General features: G+C 36.3%; 1 protein-coding gene across 1 annotated transcript; it reads left to right on the forward strand.

The window, feature by feature from the left end:
* On the forward strand, positions 1-27,390 carry YIPF4 (Yip1 domain family member 4). Its single transcript, XM_055327671.1, has 6 exons — positions 1-284; positions 13,255-13,408; positions 14,855-15,026; positions 17,504-17,581; positions 23,056-23,169; positions 26,312-27,390. The coding sequence occupies exons 1-6, from the start codon at positions 206-208 to the stop codon at positions 26,447-26,449; spliced, it is 735 nt and encodes a 244-aa protein (XP_055183646.1). The 5' UTR covers positions 1-205; the 3' UTR covers positions 26,450-27,390.

Below are 27,390 nucleotides of genomic sequence, written 5' to 3' on the forward strand. Positions count from 1 at the left end.
TATGGTCCTGTCAGGGCGCCGGCGTCGTGGTGCCCAGGGCGGTCGCCACCTAAGGGACTTCGGCGGGGCAGGCCCCGGAGCGGCTCGTCTCCGGCCTCGCTCCCAGCCCGCTCCTCCCGGCTCGCGGGCCTCACGGTAGGGTGCGCGTGCGGGCCGGTGCCGCAGCCGCCTTGGGGCCTGGGCCCAGCCGCACAGGGGCCGCGAGATGCAGCCGCCGGGCCCGCCCCCGGCGTATTCCCCCTCGAACGGAGACTTCACCTTTGTCTCCTCGGCCGACGCGGAAGGTGAGGCTGCGCCCCTGGGGGCCGGACCCCCTCCCCGCCCCCCTCCCCCCCAGCCCTCCGGGGGACGCGGGGTCCGACGCGGCGGGCCCTTCCTCGGGCCGAGGCGGTTGCGGCCGGGTGGGGACCGCAGCCCTCCGCGCCTGCCGGGCGGTCGGAGCGGCCTGAGCGGGGCCGGGGGGCGGGGCCGGGGGGCTGGCGGGGGACGGGAGGGGGGTCCCAAAGGACTCATTTGGCCTCCGGCTCTTCCCCGCACCTCAGATGGGCCCACGCAACCGTACGATTTCATTTCTGCCCTGACTTGCTGTTATTCCAAAAAGAGGCGGTTTAATTGGCCGGGGTATAGGTGTCCGAGAAGGAAAACCGAGTAGGGCGGCTGTGTCCCCCTTATCTATCCATAGACAACCCTACGCTGCAATTAGATTCGGTGCTTCGAGTACAGACTTCCCTCGGGGAGTTGTTGGGCGGGTTGGTTGGTTTTTGATGGACACTGACCTCTTGTCTGCGTCCCACTTTTCTTCCTATTTTACATACAGCGTTTGACCTCAGTATTGAGAGAAGTGGGCTTGAAGTATGTCTGGAACTTCTTGTAATACAGTTGGATTGTTCTCAAGGGCTTCTGCATAGTTCCTCGTACTGTCGCGAGGAACCAGTTGTGCGGGAGAGATCTTTCTGCATCCCAGGAAAAGTTTGTTTTCCTCCTTTTTCTCTGCTCGTTACCAGGCTCTTGGTAACCCGAATCTTTCTCTGCCAGTCAGTTTCAGATTTTACTCTTAGACTGTGTACACCAGGCTTACGGCCCGACAAGGAAAAAATAAATCATGATAAAGCTGTAGAAATTTCGGTCTAGAGAAGAACCTAGCGTTTGCTCAGAAATCTGGTTTCAGAGTGCATCAGTTAGTATAGCTTGTTTTGCTTTCCTTTTTTTGATTTCTGAGTGGCGTTGTTTAAAAAACCAATATGACACTGTATGTTAACTAAAACTTAAATAGTATTATAGTTTTGGTTATAATTTAAAATGGAAAATTAAATTTATATTTATCATGGAGAAGATAACCGATACATTTATTTATTTTGCTTTTTTCTAAATTTTTAAGAAAGATTTTATTTGAGACAGAGAGAGAGAGGAATAGAGAAGCAAAATCTCCAATGAGCTGGGAGCGCACGTGGGGCTCCATCCCAGGACTGTGGCACCCCTGATATGTTTGTTTTATTTTTATTATTATTTTTAGATTTATTTGTTAATGAGAGACAGAGAGAGAGACAGAGAGAGAGAGAGAGGCAGAGACACAGGAGGAGGGAGAAGTAGGCTCCATGCAGGGAGCCCGACGTGGGACTCCATCCCAGGTCTCCAGGATCACGCCCTGGGCTGAAGGCAGGCGCCAAACCGCTGAGCCACCTGGGCTGCCCTATTTTAAAGTTAATATGAGTATTTGGTGAAATATAGCAACCCAAAATATTTCCGTTTGTTTAATCTAAATTTGATAGCATAGTGTTTCGGGAGGAATACCAACTTTAACTTACTAGACCTTAAAGAAAAATTGTCTATCATTGTTCAAACTTATGTATTTATGTGTGTATGTTTCTTACCCACAACCTACCCACCCCCAAGCCCCAGAATAACCTTTCTTAAATACACCTTAAAAAAAACAAACAGAGTGATACAACAAGCTTACCCATTGACTCTGTATACTAAGAAACCCGGAATAAGTAAACCTAACCTAAGGAATATAAGGTTTATTTGAACTTCTCCATTTAGCTTTTAAGGATACGTGGACTCCCTATATATTTGAAGAGGTACAGACAAAGATAGATATACTGATGATAATACTGTCAGGTGTATAACATTGTACAGTTTCAATTTACAGAGTATTTTAAGCAGATGACTTGTTTGGTCTTATAAGAATTCTGTTGAGCATCAGCTGTCTTGTATTTTACGACGAAAATGAGGCTTAGAGAAGTTCAGTAACCTCCATGTGAAGGATCTGAATTAAGAGCTAATCAGAATTCTTTCCATGAAATTATGATGCTTCTTATATTTTTGTAAATTGAATAGTGTATCTATAGTGTTAAAGAGTCCTGCATCCTGGCTTTGCCAGTTACTATCTATGTGCTATTGCCGAGTTCCTTAGCCTCTCAGCTTCAGTTTTCTCTTATACAAAATGGGAATTAATCTGTAAGTGCTCAGATATTTTGCAAATGCAGAGTACTTAGTACTATATCTGGCAGAGTTAAGAGCTTGCCATATGTTAACAATGATGCTGCTGCTCAGTTTTCTCTATTAACTGGCCCCACACTTTTTTTTTTTTTTGTATTTTTCTCTAACTTGAAAAATTGACTCTGCAATTCTGTCTTTTCTCTGGTTCCTAAGCATGTCATGTAAATTCTTTCTTCTCCCTTTTTCTACTTTTACTCTAACCATGAGTGTTTTCAGTGTATATTTTCCTTTTGGATTCCATCCAGGTCTCTTAATGATACCTTTCTGTACTCTTTGCACATATATATCCTTTATTCTAAAATGTTCCTTGGTGTTTTGTCTCCACACCTATGCATATCCAGGTCCTCATGCTTAGACTGCCTTTCTCCTTACCCGGAGTTGAGACTGAAGACTGAACTTTAATGTTCCTTCTTTGGTTTCTTTGGTGAAAACCTGCTTAACTGTCTTTCAGAAACAGAGACTTCCCTGATCTTTTTTATACCACAGCAGTTACCACAGAACCTGAACATAAACATCACAAAATAATTGTTGAAGGAATAAATGATTTCTGCTTTTATCTCATATGACATTGATGTTTGGGACTATAGTCTTCAATAGACAATAGACTTCAGTTAAAGTCTTATAGTAACTATGTGATATCAGGCAGGTTATATAACTTCTGTAAGCTTCCATTTTGTCACCTATAAAATGAAAAGGAGGGGCACCTGGCTGACTTAGTCCATAGAGCATGCACCTCTTAATCTTGGGGTTGTAAGTTTGAGCCCTGTGTTGGGTGTAGAGATTACTTATTTTTAAAAATTTTTAAATGAGGTGCCTGAGTGGCTCGGTAGGGTAAGTGTCCGACTCTTGATTTTTGGCTCGGGTTGTGATCTCAGGGTTCTGAGATCTTAGGGCTCTGCGCTCAGCATGGAGTCTGCTTGAGATTCTCTCCCCCACATCTGCCCTCCCCCTACTTGCACAGGCTCTTGAGGTCACGTGCTTTCATCTTTAAAAAATTTAGGAATGAATAAAAAGCACACATAATATCGTGGGGTATTTAAGATAATATATATTAAAGCAAGTTCCATGTTCAAGTTATTTTTTTTTAATTTTTATTTATTTATGATAGTCACACAGAGAGACAGAGAGAGAGAGAGGCAAAGACATAGGCAGAGGGAGAAGCAGGCTCCATGCACCGGGAGCCTGACGTGGGATTCGATCCCGGGTCTCCAGGATCGCGCCCTGGGCCAAAGGCAGGCGCTAAACCGCTGCGCCACCCAGGGATCCTTCCATGTTCAAGTTAAATGAACATGAGCTATGTGTGAATAAGCCAATACATGTATAAATAAATAAATAAATAAATAAATAAATAAATAAATAAATAAATAAATAGTGAAATCCAACCTGAACATTAAAGTCAATGGTGTAAAACTGTATGCAGAAACAGTGATAAAATGCATGTATGTAAATGTAAGAATGTAATTATACCATTATGTATATGTAAAGTGTAGTATAGAAGTATTCAGGATCCTTTGACTTTATTTGTATCCGATAAATAAACACTTTGCCTAGTTTATGTCTTGGCACTTAGTAATACAGATACTGCCTTAATCGTAATTTGCATTTTAGCAAGATCCCCCTGTGACTTATATGCATGTTAAGGCTTGAGAAGTACTGATTTAGAATGATATGAATAATTAGAAGAGGAGGAAATATTTTCTAGCTGTAAGATAAGGGGCAGTTTAATGGAGATAATATTTTGCCAAATTTTGAAGGATAGATAATGTTCTTTATCTGTAGGATGAGCTAAGTATCTCCATGCGCAAGGATCTGCAAATGAAGAAGTCCCTGACACCAAGAGATGGTCTAATAAGAGAGATAAATTTCATTGTACATAAGAAATGACATAAAAAGTATGGTTCACAGGAGGAAGTGATTAACTGCAGGAAGGATGAAGGAAGTCTTCAGGGACAGAGGAGGTATATTGTGAAGAATAAGTGGGAGTTCTTCCAGTTGAAAAGGGAGCATTTACTTAAGAACTGTGCAGCCTCCTTGGTGGAGGCTGTCTGTCCCTGTGTCTTATATTAAATCTTAACAGATCTAGAACAATGCTGATTTAGACCATGAGCTACTCAGGGTTAGAAGCTGTGCTTTACTCATTTACACTGCCTAGCACAGAGCCCAGCACTAGCAGGAATTCAGTGATGAATGAATGAATGATTACATTATACTTTTTGATTAAGATAAAGGTGTTGCTCCTAGCACTGAAGCCAATACTAATTCAACAGAAATTCAGCAAGTAGTTGGAAAGGTAATGAGCAGAGACAACTAAGCAAGAAAGATGATCTAAGCCACCTGATAGCCATTTTCCCATCTTCTTCTTTTTCTACTACTGAATATCTTTGTATGTATATTGAAACATTCATCTCTCCTGCAAATCTTTTTTTTATTTTTTTATTTTTATTCATGAGAGACACACACACACAGAGAGGCAGACACACAGGCAGAGGGGGAAGCAGGCTCCATGTAAGGAACCCGATGTGGGACTCGATCCCAGGACTCCAGGATCACTACCTGGGCTGAAGGCAGTGCTAAACTGCTGAGCCACCCACGGATGCCCTCTCCTGCAAATCTTACAGGAAAAGTTTCTTTTCCTCCTTTCCTAGGATAAGCCTCTACTAGCGCTTTTATGCCCATATCTTCCTGCCTTTTTGGAACCTTTCTCTTCACTTTTTCTCTCTAGCAATTTGGATTTCTCCTGTTTTTTTCCATCTCCACTATCAGTCACAGGTGTCCTAATTTACAGGATTGTAAATTAGATCTACTTCCCTTTTTCCTTATTTTCACAGCTAGACTGTTATTTCCTGTTTCCTCAGCATCCAGCAATCCCACCGCTCTGTTGGCACTTCATTTGCTTCCTTTCCTCAGCAGAAGTATCTTCAGCAGTGTTTCCCAGCAGCGAAAGGTTCTATGACAATATAATTTGACACATGACAAGTAATGTTAAACTTATTTCCTTAATGCAGGATTTCCAGAGCCTTTAATATGCCAATATTAGTTCTGAAACACCAAGTGGGGGTTGTATGTAGTATGTAGGATTTCCCAAATTTAGTGAATATCAGAAGCCTTTTGTGAAGGGCATGTCATAGGATCCAGATTCCACAGAACATGCATAAAGAAACACTTACCTATAAAGACAAGTTTGTTTTTTGCTTGATATTTATGCTCTTAAAAATTTGTCCCCACCCTGTCTTCTATAGCTTTTGGGGATGAACTCTTTCCCTTGGGAAACCTTCAGCTTCTATGCCTTTGTTCTTGCCATTTGTTTTCTTTGGAATGATTTCTCTTCTCATTCTTTCACTGCTTATCTGGCCATCCCTCATGGCCAAATTCAGGTTCTATTTCCACATAGCCTTTCTGTCCACCTCTCTGGTAGCTTAGGCCTACTTATTCCCTTGGCACCTATGATCACTTGGCAATTTGCATTGCCGTTGACCTACAGAAGAGTGTGTTTTACAGTATTAATAGGGTTTTATGTTACATGTTACCTCAGTTAGATTTTTTAATTGAGATATAATTTATGTGCCATAAACTTCACCCATTGAAAGCATACAATCAGTTTTTAGTTTATTCACAAAGTTGTGCAACCACCACCACTGTCTAACCCTAGAACATCTCATCACTCCAAAAAAAGCAACCGTATACCTATTTTTAGTGATTCTTCATTGTCTCCCAGCCCCTTGAAACCAATAATTTTCTTTCTGTCCCTATAGATTTGCCTTTTCTGGACATTTCATGTAAGTGAAGTAATATGTGACTTTTTGTGTCAGATGTCTTTTACTCAACATAGGTTTTCAAATTTCATCCATGGTGCAGCCTGTATTTCCAATAATGTTCCGTTATTGGGATATACAGTACTATAAATTAGATTTTAAACTCCTCGAAGTATCTCACTTCTTCATAGTCCTGTAAGGGCATCAAAGAAATAAGCTAAGTAATTCATAAATATTAATTGTTAGATTAATTAATCAATATTGAAAACTAGGTACTAAAGTAAAAATGGCAATGTTTGTAACTTAGTTCTTCTTGCCAAGGGCTAGAAACTTGACTTTAGTCTCTTTCTCATTTTCTCATATTTAGTTGGTCATCAGAGTATTTCATACTACCTCCAGAATAACTATATAGTAAGTCTATTCTTTCTCTACTGATACTACCTTGGTTTTAGTCTTTGTTTCTCATTTATAATGTAGCCTCCTGAGCATACTCCCTTTTCCGATCTCTCCCCTCTTAAATCAGCCTTCCATCGTGCAGCTAAGATTATGTTTCCAAAATACAAATCTAATTTTGTATATTTGCTCTATTAAAAAGCCTTTTAAAAAGAGCCTTTAATGTAACTTATTTATTTAAGCCATATGGAGCTATTTGCCCTTCCATTCGTTAATTAATTCCACCAGTAAACATTTGTTGGTCGCCTACTATGGGCCAGGCACTGTTATAAGTAGTGGGGAGATATGTTCAAGATAAAACTACAGCAGAAACACTTAGTTCATGCCATCATAGAACTTAAAAATATTAACCAAATAATCACACAAATAATATTATTATAAACAGTGATAAATGCTTTGAAGGAAAAGTCCAGCAGACTATGAAAGGAATCTAATCTAGTCTGGGAGATCAAGGAAAATTTCCTTAAGCAAGTACATATGACGACTGAGAATGGATGGCATTTAATTATCTGAAGTTGGAGAAAATAGCCTGGTGTTCATACCAGGTAAAAGGGATCCTGGTTCATTTAAAGAACCTGAGAGGCTTAGTATGGCTAGAAGGCCACTGAAGGATTTAAAACAGGAGAGTGAAGGAATTGCATTTTAGAAAGATTTTTCTGGCTACAATTCAGAGAATGGATTGAAAGGAGACAAGAATAACTAGGGAGAAAGCAGTTGGTAAACTATTATAGTCGTGCAGGCAGGAGATGTAGTTTGCTCCAGCTTGTGCTGGGAGTAGAAATGGAGAAAAGTGGACAAGTTCAAAAGCATTTTTTAAAAGATTTTATTTATTTATGCATGAGAAACACACAGAGGCAGAAACAGAGGCAGAGGGAGAAGCAGTCTTCCCACGGGGAGCCCATTGCAGACTTGATCTTAAGACCCTGGGATCACAAACTGAACCAAAGGCAAATGCTCAACCACTGAGCCACCCACGTGCCCCAAGTTCAAAAATATTTAGAGGTGAAAGTGACAATTTAGGTGGGTTGGATGGAGCAGGGAGCATGTGAATGAAGTAAACTGTCAAAGATAATCAAGCTTCCAGTTTATAATGCTGAGTGGATAATGGTACCATTCACTGGAGGAAGACTTTAGCCAAGAATTCAGTTTTGGAATATTGAATTTTAGGTGCTTTTGACATAGTTAAAAGGAAATGTTAAACTGACAATTGATTGTATAAGTCTATAGAAGCAGACTGGGCTCAGTATATTGCTTTTTGCTCAAAAAAAAAAAAAACCTTCTTCAGTCTTCTTAACCCTGTTATGGTCTGAATGTTTGGTTCTCCCCCACAATTCATTATATTGAAATCCTAATGCCCAGTGTGATGGTGTTAGGAGGTGGGGAGCTTTGGGGAGGTAGTTAGGTTACAAGAGTGGAGCTCTCATAAATGGGAATAATGTTTTCATAAAAATGACTGTACAGAGCTTCCTATCTGCTACTTGTCTGTTAGGATTCAAGGAAAAGTCTGTAAGCCAGAAGAGGGCCCTTATCTGACCCTGCTGGCATCCTGATCTTACACTCCAGCCTCTAGAAATGTGAGAAATAAATTTCTATTATTTATAAGGCACCGAGTCCATGGTCTTTTGTTATAGCAGCCTGAACAGACTAAGACACTCCTATATAGAAATCATAGTGTCTAGAGCTCATGGTACATTAATGTAATCAGTAAATTGTAGACATAATAATCCAATAATTATTATCAGTGTTCTTTTGAGTAAGTGATAATTTTCTGTTAAGGTGGCCAAACATTTTTTTTAAAGATTTTATTTATTTATTCATGAGCAATACAGAGAGAGAGAGAGAGAGAGAGGCAGAGACAGGCAGAGGGAGAAGCAGGCTCCATGCAGGGAGCCCAATGTGGGACTCAATCCCGGGATCTGCTCAAAGGCAGATGCCCAACCGCTGAGCCACACAGGCGTCCCAAGGTGGCCAAACATTTAGCCTACTCTTTGTGTGAATTTCCCCCTCCCCAGAAAGGATATTATCTCGAATACAAGTTAGTAGTGTAGACAAAGGAATTGTTAGTTTTTTAAATAAAAATTTCGTACTTGATTTTTTTAAAATTATATTCATGTAGGGGCACCTGTGTGGCTCAGTAAGTGACGGACTCTTGATCTCAACTCAGATCTTGATCTCAGAGTCGTGATTTCAAGGCTTGTGTTGGGCTCTGTGCTAGGTATAGAGTTTATTTTTTATTTTTTTTAGTTTATTTTTTTTTATTTTATTTATTATTTTATTTTTTTAAAAAGTTAGATTCGTTTAGATATTATCACTAATATCTTCCTTACAATAGGCTAATGAAGTATGATATGTGGTATATAATGGGTGCATGAAGAGCTTTTCTTCCCTGTTTGAAACTTGAAAATGACTTGTTAGCTAGACTTTCTTGGGGAGACAAAGGGTAGTTAAGCAAGGTTTACCATTTAAAACAAACTGTTTTCGGGACACCTGGGTGGCTCAGTGGTTGGGCGTCTGCCTTTGGCTCAGGGCATGATCCTGAAGTCCCAGGATCGAGCCCTACATCAGTCTCCCTGCAGTGAGCCTGTTTCTCCCTTTGTCTGTGTCTCTGCCTCTCTCTGTGTCTCTTATGAGTAAATACGTAAGATCTTTAAAAAATAAAAATAAAAACTTTTCATAAATTTTAAATTCATAGGCATTATATACATCTATAAAAGTGATAAAATTGCACAGAACTGTATATACATACACACCCAAATAAGTGCATGTAAGACCGGTAAAATTTGAATAAGGTCTGCAAACTGTATCAGTGTTAGTGTCCTGGTTTGGTGGTTATATAACATGGTACCCATTGGCAGAAGTTGGGTGAAGGCTACATGGAACCTTTCTGTACTATTTTTGCAATTTCCTGTGAATCTATAATCACTTCAAAATAAAAAGTTCACTTAAATGATTCATAAGACAAAAGAAATTTCTGTGAAATTAACATTTAGGCCAAAATGAGATTTAGTTTTTCCAAAGGTAGGTTCAGGAGATTTAATTGATTTTTTTTCTTAAGTTTATTTATTTATTTTTATTTTATTTAATTTTTTTTTTTGAGTAATTTCTACAGCCAATATGGCTGGAACTCATGACTTTGAAAAGAATCACATACTCTTCTAACTGAGCCAGCCAGGTACCCTGATTTAATTAATTTTAATTAATATTATATACAATATAAAAATTTACAGACAATAGTGAATAGTAAGGGTACTCAAACTATAAATCAAAATAATATGAATAAAAATATAGCCTAAGACACAATTTTATATGAAGCTTTTAAAATTTTTCTTGTGGAGTAACATGATCAAACTCCAATGTAAGGGTAGCAGTGATAAGATCATTATTTACTTGCATTGGTTTCTTGATCTCTTTCATTGACCTATGCAAGCATTAAATATTTTTATCTCTAAAATGGAATGATATAATTTATCCTTTCAGTGTGAAATATGTTCTTGTTTTGCTGTGCACTCAGTTCTGTTTTAGATTTAAGCACATATGGATTTCATTTTCAAATGAGATGATTTTTATCCTTGTTGCTTAAGTAAGAAAACGCTTCTTCACATATATAAGAAGCTAACAAGTATCAACAAAATGTTAATTGTTCATTGTAGGATACTCTTCTTTCTCAGAAATCTAGAACTTGTGTAGGAGAGGAGATCAGTAAATCTCATCCTGAGTATAGATCTGACGGCACTGACCAAGTTCTCCCTCATCTTTCCAAGTGAAGTTAGGCTGAAGAGAAAATTCACATGAAAGATTCCTCATCTAGTAATACACTTGAGTTTAAAGGGGTGAGGGAAATTACTATTAAATCTTCTCCTGCAGTTTTTCTAGGTAACTTTTTAAAAAAGATTTTATTTATTTATTCATGAGAGAGAGAGAGAGGCAGAGACACAAGGCAAAGGGAGAAGCAGGCTCCATGCGGGGAGCCTGACCTGGGACTCGATCCTGGATCTCCAGGATCACGCCCTGGGCTGAAGGGGGCGCTAAACCACTGAGCCATCCGGGCTGCCCCAGGTAACTTTCAGTAAAATTTGAAACTTATTCTTGTCACTGAGGCAAACAGGTGGAAACATTTTTAAGATTTCTTTTTGCAGTAGGTTGTTTCCAAGATTATTTTCTTTTAAATCCACTTAGATTTACTGCCTTTATGTTGTTTTTTCTTAGCAAATGATGAGAATATTAAAATAATATAGCAAGAAATAATTAATTTAAAATTAGTGTTTTATAATAACCTATCCTAGAGTTGATAACCAAGCTAGCTGGTTCTTACTCTGGTTTAACTTAAGACACCTGTGCTCCTGGAGTAGTTTGGAATCTTCTTGTTTTCTAATATTCTTGTTAACTTGTTAACGTATTAAGCTAACTAGCATTTTTTGGTTTGTTGTGTTTTGTTCTTTATTTTTCTTTTTTTTTTTTTTATTTACGATAGTCATACAGAGAGAGAGAGAGAGAGGCAGAGACACAGGCAGAGGGAGAAGCAGGCTCCATGCACCAGGAGCCTGACGTGGGATTCGATCCCAGGTCTCCAGGATCGTGCCCTGGGCCAAAGGCAGGCGCCAAACCGCTGCGCCACCCAGGGATCCCTGTTCTTTATTTTTCTATTGCTTTTCTCACCCACACCTAATTATATCTTGGGGACATTACGGGATGTGTCAAACTGCTGTTACTGGCATTCCTGCATATGTCCATGATACTTTCCTACTTTATAGTAAATGGGATGAAAAAACTACAAAATCATAAGCTAAAGGTGCCTTTTTGAGGTTCTGACATATGTGCTATGACAAACTGCTAAACATATAATTCTTTATCACAGCATTTTTCTTAGCAGTATAATTTATATATCCTTTTTTTTGGTTTAGATTAAAGACTTTAAGTGCAGTTCTTTTTGGAGGCCCGGAAACAGTTGTTAAGGTCCTTTCCTGCCTCATAATTTTAAAACCTTTAATGTTACTGCTGTACTAATCACTTCCTGAGCTAAATCTTCCTCTTGTTAAATCAAGAAAAGCACTCTTTGTACCTATTGGAGATGGAATTTTAGTTAAATTTCACCCCTTTTATTTATTTTTCAGTTTAGATTAAAACAAGCAGAAAGTGATTTTGGAAAATATTTTAGTCACAAGATTCTATGATAGCATTTATAGGGACTATTTTTAAACTAAGTAGGAAAGGACAGCAAATTCAAAAGTACTTGGATTTTATTTCTAGCTGAGTAAACTCCTTTATAAAAACTTTTTAGAATCATATACTATTAAATCTGGAAAGAATTTTGAATAGGAAACTGGAGACAGAGACTAATGATTTTCTCTATATAATCTCCGGGGAAGGAGAGTCTTTGTTAATGTTAATGTTTGTCCTTGCCAAGATAATTTTCTAAAGTACACTCTAGTCATGTGACTTCTAGTTAACAGCATTGATGATTGTTTAATAGTGCATATGTCTGGTCCTACAGATTTTTTTTTCTTCATTCCCATATGACCTCAATTCCTTTATTCTTTTTTTTTAATTTTTTTTTATTTTTTTTTTCAATTCCTTTATTCTTAACATTTTCTTTCCAACCAGAAAATGTGGCATTTGTACTATTAAAATTATCCATGACCTCTAAGGCACTGGCACTAGAATGAGACTTACCTTGTATGTGAATAACTGATTCACTCCCTTTTTAGAACTGACCTAAAAGCAAAACAGAAACCCCAAAGCACCTTCATTTTTATCCAAACTAAAGATGATGTCATTATATAAAGAATAGAGCTGAAATATCAGGAATTCTTAGTAGTCAAATTTATCCAGAACCAAGCATTAATATACAAAGCACTGAGCATCAATATTTGGTGATTTAAATGCAAGAATATGTAAATAAATACATGAAAATGTAGGGAAAATTACCTACAATTTTTCTTTTCTTTTTTTTTTAAAGATTTTATTTATTCATGAGAAACACAGAGAGAGAGAGAGGCGGAGACACAGGCAGAGGGAGGAGAAACAGGCTCCTTGCAGGAATCCGATGTGGGACTCAATCCCGGAACTCTAGGATGCCCAGATGCTCAACTGCTGAGCCACCCAGGCGTCCCTACAATTTTTCTTTAGCAAATTATATGCAATTGTTTATACATGTGTATAAAGCCTTTAGGAAGTATTTGTATAGTCACTTTGTTCCGAAGTATATAGTGTGCATAATAATGAAGGGAATCCAAAATGATATCATGTAGTATATTTTGTATATATTTTCCATATAAAGTTGCTGTTATAAGTCTAGTTTTTTTTCCTAGTCTAGCTAATTATTTGAAATCTTTTAAATGTCTTCACTTTTCTCATCTTTCATTTTCCTGTAAAATAAAAAATGATTTTTAGATATTTATCAGCTATAAAATATGAGGATTGTATGCAATAGCAGATGTTCATTGTTAGAGATCTTCAAATGATCATTATTTTACTTGAATATTATGCTAATGTTGATTAAGATTCACACATTTTTACCTTGATTTAAAGTTTTGTCCTCTCTTCTCCTAAGATCTCAGTGGTTCAATAGCATCTCCAGATGTCAAATTAAACCTTGGCGGAGATTTTATTAAAGAATCTACAGCTACTACATTTCTGAGACAAAGAGGATATGGCTGGCTTTTGGAAGTTGAAGATGATGATCCTGAAGATAATAAGCCACTCTTGTATGTAAAAATTAGTAATATATATTTTTTGTTTTTTAGAACTAATCTATGGGATGGTTATATTCTTTCATGTTATTTAAAGACAAGTATGGCAAATCTTAACCTTTTTGGTCTAAACTTCTAGATAGTTGTCACTTTTACTAGTAATTAGAAAAGTTAAAATAATGAGAGTGTTTTTAGTCTATTGAATGGCAAAAACTGGAAAAATCATAATTCTGTATCTCTCTTTTTCTTTCCCTCTCTTTCACACACACACACACACACACACACACACACACACACACACCATAAACTCCAAATTATTAGGGCTTACTTGGGCCTATAACTATCTCAAATAAGCATTCAGTCTAAGTAAAAAAGGCAGGATGTTTGCTGTGGCAATTCAGTATAAGGTAAATTAAAACTTCTGAAAAGATCAGCGCTCCAAAATCTCTCCCATATGGAAATTCTCGAGCTACCACTATGAGGAATCTTTCACTTTCTTCATGGTACTTGAAATTATTTAAGTGATTATCATTTGGGGGAAAAAAGGTAAAGAATTGAACAACTTGGGAAAGAACCTATGGCTCTTTAAAATTGAGGCATTATCAGATTAATCTCTGGTAATGGCAGATTAAATGCTAAAACATTCTGTTTCTTACTATTAATGTACCATATTTCATCAAATATAAAACAATTACAAGATGCAGTTATTTTGTTTGTCAATAGGAGGGAACAGTATGTAAGGCAGCATAAAGCTAAGACATTAAAGGGCTGTCTCCTTAGTGTAAGGTTAAATGAGAAATAACCCATCATACAAAAAGAGACAGCAAGGACATTTGCTTGTCCTAATTTGGCAGTGGGTGGGTTGTTGGAAGAAAAGTTTCCCTTAAGAGTGGAAACCCCACACTAGCACTCATATAGGATTGCAGACTGAATTAGCAATATAGCCAAGAAGGGCTCAAGCAGAAGATTTTATTCAAAGTTGTAGTGCCTCTAGGATACTGGAAAATGGAAAGGCAGATCAGAGGTGTTAGAATATTGAAAGTGTGGGCATCCTGGGTGGCTCAGCGGTTTAGCACCAACTTCAGCCCAGGGCCTGATCCTGGAGACCCGGGATAGAGTCCCACGTTGGGCTCCCTGCATGGAGCCTGCTTCTCCCTCTGCCTTGTGTCTCTGCCTCTCTCTCTCTCTCTCTCTCTCTCTCTCTCCCTCTCCCTCTCCCTCTCCCTCTCCCTCTCCCTCTCCCTCTCTGTCTCTCATGAATAAATAAATAAAATCTTAAAAAAAAAAAAAGAATGTTGAAAGTGTACACCATGGAATCAGTGAAATACTGTATTTCAGATGCAGTGCTTTGTTGACCTATGGAGGTGACACTGTCATATTCAGACTTTTCTTAAATTTTATTGCAGCTGTCTCAGTATTCAGAAGTGTGTGCGTTTTAAGAATTCTTATTATATGTTGTAGGGAGGAATTGGATATCGATCTAAAGGATATTTACTACAAAATCCGGTGTGTTTTGATGCCAATGCCATCACTTGGTTTCAATAGACAAGTGGTGAGAGACAATCCTGACTTCTGGGGTCCTCTGGCTGTTGTTCTTTTCTTTTCCATGATATCATTATATGGACAGTTTAGGGTAAGTATATGTTGCCTTATACAAATTTGAAATATTTTAAAAGTTTAAAATTAAAACTAGCCAAACATTAACTGTAATACTACATTATATATTTCTGAAATACTTTAACACATTATTTCTAACTTGTTCATCTCTAGAACTCTTTTTAATTAAGTGGAGGAGTACCTTAGATTAATGCTTTCCAAACTTTTATATCATCATTCACATAAAATATTAATACTTGGATGGAAACCTGGGTAAACAGATGGGACTACTCTCAGCTGAGCATAAGTGACCACTGACTAGAAATGACCAAAAGGGCTGCCCTTGCCCTTTAAGATTTCCCCCAAGGGATGAAGAGTTTGAAACACAATACTTAGAACATGCTCTTACCTTTTACTCATTTTTAAGATAAATATTTTAGGGGTTCCTGGCTGACTTGGTTAGTGGAGCATATGACTCTTGATCTCAGCATTGTGAATTCGAGCCCTACGTTGGACTTAGAGCTTACTTTAAAAAATAATAATAAATATTTTAATAAATAATGACAAGGATTCCATCAGAATTTGTTTTTATATAATACTTTGCTCTACTAACAGGGGTTTTATCTTTATTATCAAAACACAACATACATACATTACTCCTTAGTCCCTAGTTTAAGGCTTTAGGGAAGTAAAAAATAACTATCACAGAATGATTTGGAAATGAATTCATTTCTCATTGCTTCTGTAACAAATTTCCACAAGTTTTGTGACTTAAAACAGTGAAATTTTATTCTTTTACAGTTCTGGAAGTCAGAAATCCAAAATGGGCTTGAAGGAGCTAAGATCAAAATATTAGCAGGCCTGGTTTCTTTATAGGCTCCAGGGCAGATTCTGTTGATCACCTCTTCTCATGTTTAGAGGCTGTCAGTATTCCTTGGTTTCTGGAGGCATTACTACAATCTCCGTTACCATGGTCACATTACCTTATTCTCTACTGTAGTCAGAACTTTCTCTGCCTCCTTTTTTTAAGTACAGTTTGTGATTACATTTGGTGCTCATCTGGATAATCCAGAATAATCTCAAAACATCAAGAATCTTAACATAATACAACACTAGTCTTATTAATATTTACCTTAGATCAGTAATTTATATCTTACTATTTTGTGTAATCTTTAATTTGAACAAAGGATTGTAAAGCTAAAAACAGATTACTCCTCCATAGAATGTTGCTCAGTTTGGTCTTGCTTGATGTTTTCTCATTACTAGATTGGGGTCCTGAATTTTTGGCAAGGATACTGCTTTGTGTCCACCTCAGTATACTATCAGGGAGTATGTGATATTCGTATATCTTTTCCTGGTGCTGTTAATATCGGTTGCTTAATTAGGTGATGATTGGTGTCTACCCAATTCCTCCACTGTATTACTGTTTTCCCCCTTTTTAATTAATAAATAAATATTTTATGGAGATACTTTATGACTATGTAGACATCATGTTTCCCATCAAACTTTTCCCACTAGTTTAGCATCTATGGATAGATCTTGAGTGTAACAATTACTACTATATTGTTTACCGAATGGCGGTTTTCAGTTTTCGTCTTTCCTTTCCCTTGTATTAATTGGTATTCTCTATGGAACAGCTATTCCTTCTTTGTCACTGCTTAATCATTGTTTTATTTATTCATGTCCGTATAGAATAATGAATGTTTATTTTATTTTCTGAATTATTACCCAATGCTATCATTTATTTTATTGAGATTATTCCATCGTTAGCAATTGGGAACTCCTTCAGGTTGGCTTCAGTGTCCTTTGGACATCTTCCCATTGTTTTTTGAGCATTTCCTTTCCTTCTAACTCCACAGAGTGTTCTGGGATCATCTTTTTATCTTTCCTGTCACAGCTTTGGATTCAATTATTTATCAAAGGAATCCTAGTTCCTTTTATCAGGGAACGATATTTAGAAACCAGGATCTGGGCAATAAATATACCTATTTTACTGTTGGGGCTTCATTATTTCTAGACTCTACAAGCATACAAAACTCGGAAATAGAGGCATGTATCATTATTACACTAAGTCTTAGGAGTTAAAATTGTCCAAAACATCTTCCACTTATCTATCACTTACATACATTTATAATTAACGTAAATTTTAAAGACCTCCAGAGAAGACCTATAACCTCTTTCAGGGATGAATTTTCTTCACAAGATGTTGTAAACCAGAGGTTTGGATGTAAATACTTTGTTCTTTTTTTAGAGTAATATTTGATCATAGATATTGAAATACTGAGATTTCCTAAGGCAATTGATCATTGCTAAATTTTCAATTTGGAAGTAAAATTGTATTAACATATTGCATTCTTATTGGGTTTTGGAAAGATACCTGGGAACTCAAACTCTCTATGACCTGAAATTTGGTATACCAAACTATCTTATATTAGCAGAGAATTGACTTCCAAGGAAATTGTCAGCTTATTTGGTGCAAAGATATTAATTGCATGATTTTTTTCCCCCTTTAAGGTGGTCTCATGGATTATAACCATTTGGATATTTGGTTCCCTAACAATTTTCTTACTGGCCAGAGTTCTTGGTGGAGAAGTAAGTAGTTAATTTTGAAAATAGCCTTCATTTCTTATCATAAACTTTATTTTTGGTATTGTAGATATTTTCAGTAGCTTTATTCATCGTAACTCTTTCTTGTCCTAGAATTGCTCTTAAGTTATACTACCCTTAAGATGATAAACATATTAGTATTGTACATACTCTATAAATGTTACAAGAAAAAAAGAAGAAAGAAAAGATCCCATACCACTCGTAAGTAATTTACAGCTTTTTAGGGAAGCATATCCTTTATTCTCTAGTACAGCAGTTCTCAAACTTTTGGTCTTAGGTACCCAAAGAGATTTCTTTGCGTTGGTTATATTTATCAATACTCCTCATGTTAGAAATTAAAATTAAGATTTTAAGTATGGGGATCCCTGGGTGGCGCAGCAGTTTGGCGTCTGCCTTTGGCCCAGGGTGCGATCCTGGAGACCCGGGATCGAATCCCACGTCGGGCTCCCGGTGCATGGAGCCTGCTTCTCCCTCTGCCTGTGTCTCTGCCTCTCTCTCTCTCTCTCTCTCTCTCTCTCTCTCTCTGTGACTATCATAAATAAATAAAAATTAAAAAAAAAGATTTTAAGTATGTATGTATTCATTTAAAAATAAGACCAAATATATTTTAACATAAAGAAATACTTTTTTTTTTTAAGATTTTTATTTATTTGTTCATGAGAGAGAGAGAGAGGCAGAGACACAGGCAGAGGGAGAAGCAGGCTCTATGCAGGGAGCCTGACCTGGGACTCAGTCCTGGGTCTCCAGGATCAGGCCCTGGGCTGAAGGCGGTGCTAAACCGCTGAGCCACCCGGGCTGCCCTACTTTATTTTTTTAAGATTTATTTACTTACATATATTTGAGAGAGAGTGAGAAAGCAGTGGGGAGGGGCAGAGGGAGAGGGAAATCCAGAGTCTTAAGCAGACTTCCATGCTGAGTGCAGATTTTAGGACCTGAGCCAAAACCAATAGTCTGGACACTCAAATGACTGTGCCACCTAGGTGTCCCATAGATAAGATATTCTAAAGAAAAACAACTTTTTCAAAACAAAAAAGCAATGAGTGACCTTATTTTACATTTTTGCAAATAGCTTTAATGTATGGCTTAGTGGAAACTAGTTTGTAATATCTGCTTTCTACATTCAGTCTGTTTTAATACATTATTTTGGTTAAAGTGTATGAGAAAAATAAGGCCTTAACCAGATATATAATTGGAAAAGGAAGAGTATCTTTTTTTTTTTTTAAGATTTTTTTTATTTCTTTGAGAGAAAGAGAGAGAGCACAAGCATGGGGAGCAGCAGAGGGAAAGGATGAAGCAGACTCACCCCTGAGCAGGGAGCCCACACAGGGCTTGATCCCAGGGCCCTGGTATCCTGACCTGAGCCGAAGGCAGGCGCTTAACCAGCGGAGCCACCCAGGCTCCCCAAAGGAAGAGTATTTTAATAGCTTTTTCAGATGTTTGTGAATATTCTTTTTTGATACTACACCTACATTCAACAAGTAACAGTTTCTTAAAGGTTTGTTGCAGTAAGGAATCTCAAACAATATTAATGAATTTTTCTTACTCTGTTTCATTAAAATTCACTTTGGGTGGATCTTTTTACCATGCATAGTCACTTGGAAAACAGTGGTTCACTGAAGTTTGCAAATCTTACAAATGTTGACATGACTCATTGTGCAATATCAGAAAATCATTTTCATTAATATTACCACCCACCTCATCAGAAATGTGTGTTGGAAAACTGTTAAGCTTATAGTGTAGATACAAGGTTTCCAAAATTCTAATTTTTGCTTAAAAGATAGAATTTTATCATTTGCAACAAATACTCAGTTTTCCTTAAAGCAGTAGGTTCCCATCATTTATTTTTAAGAACATGCTTACAGATATCCAACTTTGAATAATCATAGCTTTATCTCTCAGTTGTTTCAAGTAAAAATGGTGTTTCATGGTAAACACATCTAATTCAGCTCTTTACTCAAACAGTTGTGTGAGTGCTTTTCCTTGGGATAATATTGAACCAGAATACAGTAGAAATGCTTTCTGTGTACTTCCCATTTTGTTGTACAGAATATTAAAAAGACATATTCAAAAGTTGAGATTTAATAAAATTATTTTAACTGCTTCATTAAGGACATTCTTTTTTTTTTAATTTAAAGATTTTATTTATTTATTCATGAGAGGCACACAGAGAGAGACAGAGACATAGGCAGAGGGAGAAGCAGGCTCCCTGCAGGGAGCTTGATGTGGGACTCAATCCCAGGACCCCAGGATCATGACCTGAGCCGAAGGGAGACACTCAACTACTGAGCCACTCAGGTACCCCCTTCATTAAGAACATTCTTAGTGAAACTAGCTTTTTTTTCTTTTTCTGTGATTGTGTAGTAGTAAAGAGTACAGTAACTACTAATATTGTTGTGCCACCTTGATTCAGGATAAAGTAGCACGTTTTACCCACTGTTGTTTTTCCTTGTTAGTACCAGTGTGAACCCAGTGAGAAGCCAAAAAATGTTTTACTATTTTTATAGAAAATAGTTTTGACCTTCGTCTTCTGGAAGAGTCTCTGGGACCCTCCATGGCCCATGAGGCACACTTTGAGAACTGCTGCCCCATTAAATAAGACTGGATTCCTAGGAATTCTACAAGTTTATTCTTTTTTTTTTCCTCTCTCCTCTTAACAGTTTATTCTGTGGAAAGAATAAAGCAGAGTGGATCTCAGGCAGAGTTACCTTGTGGGTGCTGACTCCATGAGCGTTGATTGCTAAATGCAGAGACCTTGAGCCCTTTTTTTCACATTTTGTAGAAAGATCTGCCAAGTCAGATACTTAGCTCTTTTTCATCTGTTTTCCAGCTTCCAAAATTATGTTGCTATTGTCCCATGTCCTGCTCTTCTGTAGAAGCCTCTTTTTTTTTTAAAGAAAATTATGTTGGGGTGCCCAGGTGGCTCAGTTGGTAAAGGTGTCTGCCTTCAGTTTGGGTCATGACCTTGGGGTCCTGGGATTGAGCCCCATGTCAGATTTCCTGCTTAGCAGGGAGTCTGCTTGTCCCTTTCCCATTGTCCCTGCCCCTGCTTGTGTTCTCTCTCAAATAAATAAGTAAAATCTTTAAAAAATAAAATTGTCATTTATTAATATAATAAAACAACATACTTTTATTTCATGATATAGAATATATAATTATACACTAGGGAGAATGCAAAGAATGATATGAAGATACCATCATTCATAAAGTGTCACAACTGGAAATTACTATAAAGATGAGGAAATAGCTTTCCTCAAACTTTATTTTCTCCAAATAATAGAGTTATCTTACACAAAATAACACTTTGATTCTTACAAATGGCTTTTCTTTCATTACACTCATTCTCTTTTTTTCATGTGTCTGATCTAAACCTACAGAGTTTAGAATCAGACTTTTGTTCCTGGTCCTTTTGATAGTGTTATTTTTTTCCCATTTTATTCATGATTTCATATGTACTTTGGGACTTAAATTATTATGAATAGACTAAGGTATATGAGTAATGAGAATGAACTTGATCTGCATTATCTGTGTTCTTAGAGTGCTCAGGGGTTTCATCCACAGCCCATTGAGCCGTTACTTATCACTTCCTGTGGTGAGTGCTAAGATATACCTTTAAGTTTATAAATTTTTAATATATCAGTTAGGAAACAGTCCTCCTTTATACAATGACCAACCTATATAGCCTCTGGATTTTACTATTACTTTGTTTCTCCCAGGTGTGTACAATGTTTTTACATCCCATAATTATTTAATGGTTTAGTTTCCATTGTTTATGCCTTTTTAAAAAAGATTTTTCGGGGGCAACTGAGTGATGCAGTCCCTTGGGTATCCAAATCTTGGTTTTGCTCTGGTTGTGCTCTCAGGATCCTGAAGTCAAGCCCCAAATTAGGCTCCCACTCTGCATGGACTCTGCTTGAGACTCTCTCCCTCTGCCTTGCTACCCCCCTGCCCCATGTAGGTAGGTAGGTAGATTAGATAGATAGATAGTTTTTCCCCCTTCCCTTTTAGTATAGTTTCAAGAGGTAATAATATTAGATAAATGTGTTCAATCCATCATTTTAACCTAAAACTGTTGAATAAATTTAGAATAACATTTATTGGGGCACCTGGGTGGCTCAGTGGGTTAGGCATCTACCTTTGGCTCAGGTCATTGTCTCAGGGTCCTGGGATCAAGCCCCACATTGGGCTCCCTGCTCAAGGGGTAGTCTGCTTGTCCTTCCCTCTCTGCTCCTCTCCCTGTTCTCTCTTCCCCTCTCTCAAATAAATAAGACTTTATTTTTTTTTGTTTTTTTAAATAAAACTTTAAAATAATATTTATTTATGAAACTTTTTCATTCTACATATGAAAATTTAAAATAATTCGATAGAGACTTAAAATTATATTTGTTCACATATTATTTGTTGTATCTTTGATACAACCCTGTATAATATTTACATGAAAATAGATATCAGTAAATGTTTTAGCAATTTAGGATTATTGATATAAGAGTTAAGAGACCTAGATCTTAAGGGCCTGGCTCAGTCAGTTAAGCATCTATCTGCCTTTGGCTCAGGTCATGATCTCACCATCCTAGGATGGGAGCCTCCTGTCAGACTCCACAATCAGCAGGAAGTCTATTTCTCCCTCTATCCTTCTATCCTCCCTCCTACTCATGTGCTTGAACACTCTCTTTCTCAAGTAAAATCTTAAAGAGAGACATAGATATTAATTTGAACTCTTTCTCCCATCAGCTTTGCTTTCCTAAACAAAGTACTTTGTCTTTCTAAAATGCAGTTTCTTCATAATGGAGGCAGTAATACCTAGTGAATAGGATTGTTGGTCTATTTAATCTGTCTTGATCTATCACAGAATTTGGCATGCTGTAGCCACTAGTATTTTTTCTTTCAGTCTCTCCTGCCTGCCTTCCCTTCCCTTTTAGTCTGCATTTGTCACATGTAGCTTCTCTAGACATTGAATTTTTTTTTTTAAGATTTTATTTATTCATGAGGGACACAGAGAGAGGAGCAGAGATATAGGCAGAGTGCAAGACTTGATTCCAGGATTCTGGGATCACAACCGGAGCCAAAGGCAGCAGCTCAACCCTGAACTACCCAGATGCCCCTAGACCTTGAATTTTTTGTTTAAATAAGATGGTTGTGGTCCCTTTAAATAATCCTTCTACAACTTAAGGTAAGTAGTGAGAAAGTATACTGTAGGTATAATGAAGATAATTGGATATATAAGTCTCAAAAGGGAGAAAGGGCTGGAAATGTAGATTTGGGTATCATCAGAAAGTTGATGAGTTTATGAGACTGTCTAGGAACATAGCAGATTATGATAATTTGAAATATAAAGCATACGATACTTCATGATTTCTTCTTGTCACGTTTATGTAAGTACAACCAAGATATGTAATGTTCAGTAGTGATTAATGTAATTATTTTGATTTCTATGACATTTGTTTAAACTTTAAAATTCACAGGTTGCCTATGGCCAAGTTCTTGGAGTTATTGGATATTCACTACTTCCTCTCATTGTAATAGCTCCTATACTTTTGGTGGTTGGATCATTTGAAGTGGTGTCTACTCTTATAAAAGTAAGTAGAATGATCATTGTTTTCCAGGAACAAAAGTTTACTAGTTATCTACCTAAAGCATTGTAACTATCAAACATTTTTAAGTGTTTTGGGACAGTGATCTCACTCATTGTTTTTACCAGTTGTATTTCTTTTATTTTCCCATTTTAATTGCCAGAAATATATTGTATGTCGGGGGGGGGGGAGTAAAAAAACAAAGAACAAATAAGACTACAGGATATTACACTCAGATAATTTTTTTAAGATTGAATTTTTATTTTCTTTGTAATACAACTTCACATGACTTAGATTTTGTGGGAGATACTTATTTTAAATTTTACTGGACATTTATTTAATAACTGTTGCTCCTATTTGAATAATAACTTCATTATCAAATTTCATAGACATGTAAAAAATTGGCTTTTCTGTATTGCAGAGATTGGAATTTCTCCATTCTGTGTTAAATTTACATTAACATATGTGCCTATATTAAACATTTACTGATAATATTAAGTACTAATAAGTAGTAAAATAAATTCAATTTTGGTATTAATTTTGAACAACTTTGAGAAATAAATGTTATATGTATCTATATTACACAATGAATGTAATTCTTTTCTTTGTGGAAAAATATAGACTTTCTTAAAACCACCACTTTCAGAACTGCCATTATGTAGCCTTCACATTAAAGTATTATTTGTTTTTAAGTAGAACCACTTAATTTTTATGACATTTCGTTTTATTTAAAGTTGATTACTAATTTTAATATAAAAGAAATGAGGGAACCCTGGGTGGCACAGCGGTTTAGCGCCTCCCTTTGGCCCAGGGCGCGATCCTGGAGACCCGGGATTGAGTCCCACGTCGGGCTCCCGGTGCATGGAGCCTGCTTCTCCCTCTGCCTATGTCTCTGCCTCTCTCTCTCTTTCTCTGATGACTATCATAAATCATAAATAAATAAAAATTAAAAAAAAAAGAAATGATTCTTTTAGAATTGGGTACTAATACTAACATAAGCATTCGGTATCGAGAAGAGTATGGATTTTTGGAACTAGTCAGTTCTAAATTCAAATTCTGATTGTTCCACTTACTTGCTGCCTGTCTTGGGGAGAGATCTTTTCTTATACACCTCTGCAAATTGGAAAGCTTGACAACTATTTTTTAAGATGTGTTAGCTAGGTGGTAAAGTATATATACTTGATAACAGAGTAGGCACACAAGAATATTTTGAGAACATCTTTGTATGCTAGAACTGCTTGAACACTTTAGAGACTAAGTAGAAATCATTCTTTCCTCTCTATTCTAATCCTAAAGTTGTTTTTTTTTTTTTAATTGGCATTATTAGCACTTAGTTTAAAAGTCTTGCAGTGCAGAAGCTAGCTCCATTGCTGGCATTTAATTATCTAGTGAACATACCACTTTACTGAATCATTCAGGATCCTTCCTGTTTGTGTGTTATTTTAACTTGGGTTAAAGCCTATTTGAGTATTTCTGAGACTACTCCCAAAATTGCTAAAACTGTGTGTCCTCTGGTCACTTTTAGTAATCGAGTTTAGCTGAAAGTTGATCTTTAATATTCTTTATGCAACTTATGAATGTATTTTTATAAAATGGCAAAGTCTTTTACATTGTTAAAAATTTAGGATACAATTGTTTTAAACTTCAGATTTTTCTCTGCCAATTTTTTCCTAATCGTTTAATCTTCTTTGTATAGTGAGCTATTATATGTTTGAGATTTGTTTTGTTGAGAAATATGTTGCAAAACCCTTGTCATTTAAATATAGCATTAGAATACAGTGTAATCTACCAGTACTGTTTTTTTAACATTAAATCTCTATAACTCTTACCAACCTTTAACCATTTATTTATAACAAAAAATATTTGACATACAAATGCAGTTTGATCGTAATCTTACATATTTCCCTATACTTTTCTGAAAGTTTAAATTGTTTTGTAGTTTATTTTAATTTAAAAAGCACAATAGAAAATTGGACCATCTCAAATATATTTTCAGTCTGCCAGTGTTTATTTTTGACCTCTCTACCAGTGGTTCTCAAGTGATTTTGTCACCTGAGGACATTTGGCCATTTCTGGAGACTTCTTTGGGTATCACAAATGGGTTAGGAGTGGAATCATATTAGTAGTATGTTGTAGGTAGAGAGGCCAGAGATACTGCCAAAATCCTACAATGCACAGTACAGCTTCTCACAACAATTATTCAGCCCCCAAATGACAATAGTGAGAGATTGAGAAATCCTACCCTGTGCCAAGTCTTTTTCCATCATACTTTCCTTGTTTTTTGCCCTTGAAGTTCTTCCTTTCATTTTACTTTATATAAAATGCTGTTAGTGTCTATATCAATGAGTACTATATAATATTCCAGGGAAATAATTTAAGTTTAGGTATGTGTATAATCAGAAAACCAATTAATTTTATTTAATTAAACTCTTGACCAAAGTATTATTTTTTCTTTTAACCCTGTACTTTTACCAATTCATGAGAAAATGCTGTTAATACTTAATAAACATTGTCTAAAATTTTCACTTAGTCTGTTTTCCTACTTCTTAGAAGAAGAAACAGGAAAAGGTTTACTTTGTAATGATCAATTCATTTTCTTTCAGCAGTCAAATTTCTTTAAGCAATTGGCCAAAAGTTTCCTTATCTTAAATCACCAGGGACACTGTTAAAAAGACTGATAACAAGACCCTTCCCTTAGTGATTTTGATTCAGCAGAGCTAGAATGAATCCCAGGATTCTCATTTTGTTTTGTTTTTAAGATTTTATTTTTAAGTAATCTCCACAACCAATGTGGGGCTCAGACTTACAACCCTGAGATTAAGAGTCTCATGCTCTGTCAACTCAGCCAGCCAGGAACCCCTCAGGATTCTCTCTCTCTAATAGGCAAGGGATTCCTATGATTAGACAAGTTTGATAACAAAAGACTTCATTTGCATAAGACCAAGGAACAGAGCAAGGAAAAACATTCTTAAATTTTAAACATTCTTAAATTTTAAACATTCTCAATAAGTTTTACTGTTTATCACAATTGGTTGTCACGGTTATTTTAAGAAAATACCGTAAATGTTATTTTATTCTCTGATACCTAAAATGTTAATTGACTTGCTAATATGCTGCCTTTTGTCTTTTTTGTTTGTTTTTTTTAAAGCTGTTTGGTGTATTTTGGGCTGCCTACAGCGCTGCTTCATTGTTAGTGGGTGAAGAATTCAAGACCAAAAAGCCTCTCCTGATTTATCCAATCTTTTTACTATACATTTATTTTTTGTCTTTATATACTGGGGTGTGATCTAAGTCATACGTGGGTAGAAAAAGACAATGTTAAACTTGTGTGTAGTCTGGGGATTCTTGCTGAGATGATTGAAGAAAACCTGTTGCTGGTAAAATTTTACATGTTCCACGTGTAAAGGCAGGTTTGCGGTCTTTTTAAAACCATATTTTTTTGTATTTAATTAAATAAGCATTTGCAGTTACCTGAATTTTTTTTGGTCAGAATTCCAAATTCTGTTTGATTCTTCATATTCCAGTGAATAAAATATAAAAGCATTGTGTTTTTAAGGTTGTGTCAATATTCACCTAAAAACTTGTGCCAAAAACACCTGGAATGGTAATTATATTTCATTCAAAGGGTAAATATGGCAGCATCCTGATAATCTAAAAGTGCAATTTTTTTTAAAGGGTTTTCTCCTGCATCGCAGATCCTGTAGATATATATTTATATTTATACATATATATTTATGAAATAATTCTTATTATCCACAAAATATATTTCTGAATAGCCTAAAAGTTAAGATATTTTAAATCTGATGCTTAACCATTAATTTGGCCATTCTTTTTATTTATAAATTCAAATTGTTTTTTAAATTGTATATAATTTTAAAAATCTCGTATGTGCTTCAGATTGTCCTTATTAAGTTCTAATAACAACTAAAACTAATTTTAACAATTGCTTATACAGATTTGGTTTGCTTGGGTGTGCTTTGAAAAACCATTTTTGAATACCTAAATACCTGATTTCAGTTTTGTTTATCTTTCTGACCAAAGCAACAGGAGTTATAATGGATATGGCATTATAAAAATTGTTAATATGTAGAAAAATAGTAATATTTATAGCATCAATAAATATTTTTAAGTGATACTTCTAAGTCATAAAAGTTGCTGGAAAGAGACTTTAAAATCTTGTCCTGAACAATGTTATATGAAGTAGAAAAAAATAAAATGCTTCCCAGC

The sequence above is a fragment of the Nyctereutes procyonoides genome, unplaced genomic scaffold, assembly GCF_905146905.1.
Source record: "Nyctereutes procyonoides isolate TBG_1078 unplaced genomic scaffold, NYPRO_anot_genome, whole genome shotgun sequence".
NCBI classification, from domain to species: Eukaryota; Metazoa; Chordata; class Mammalia; order Carnivora; family Canidae; genus Nyctereutes; species Nyctereutes procyonoides.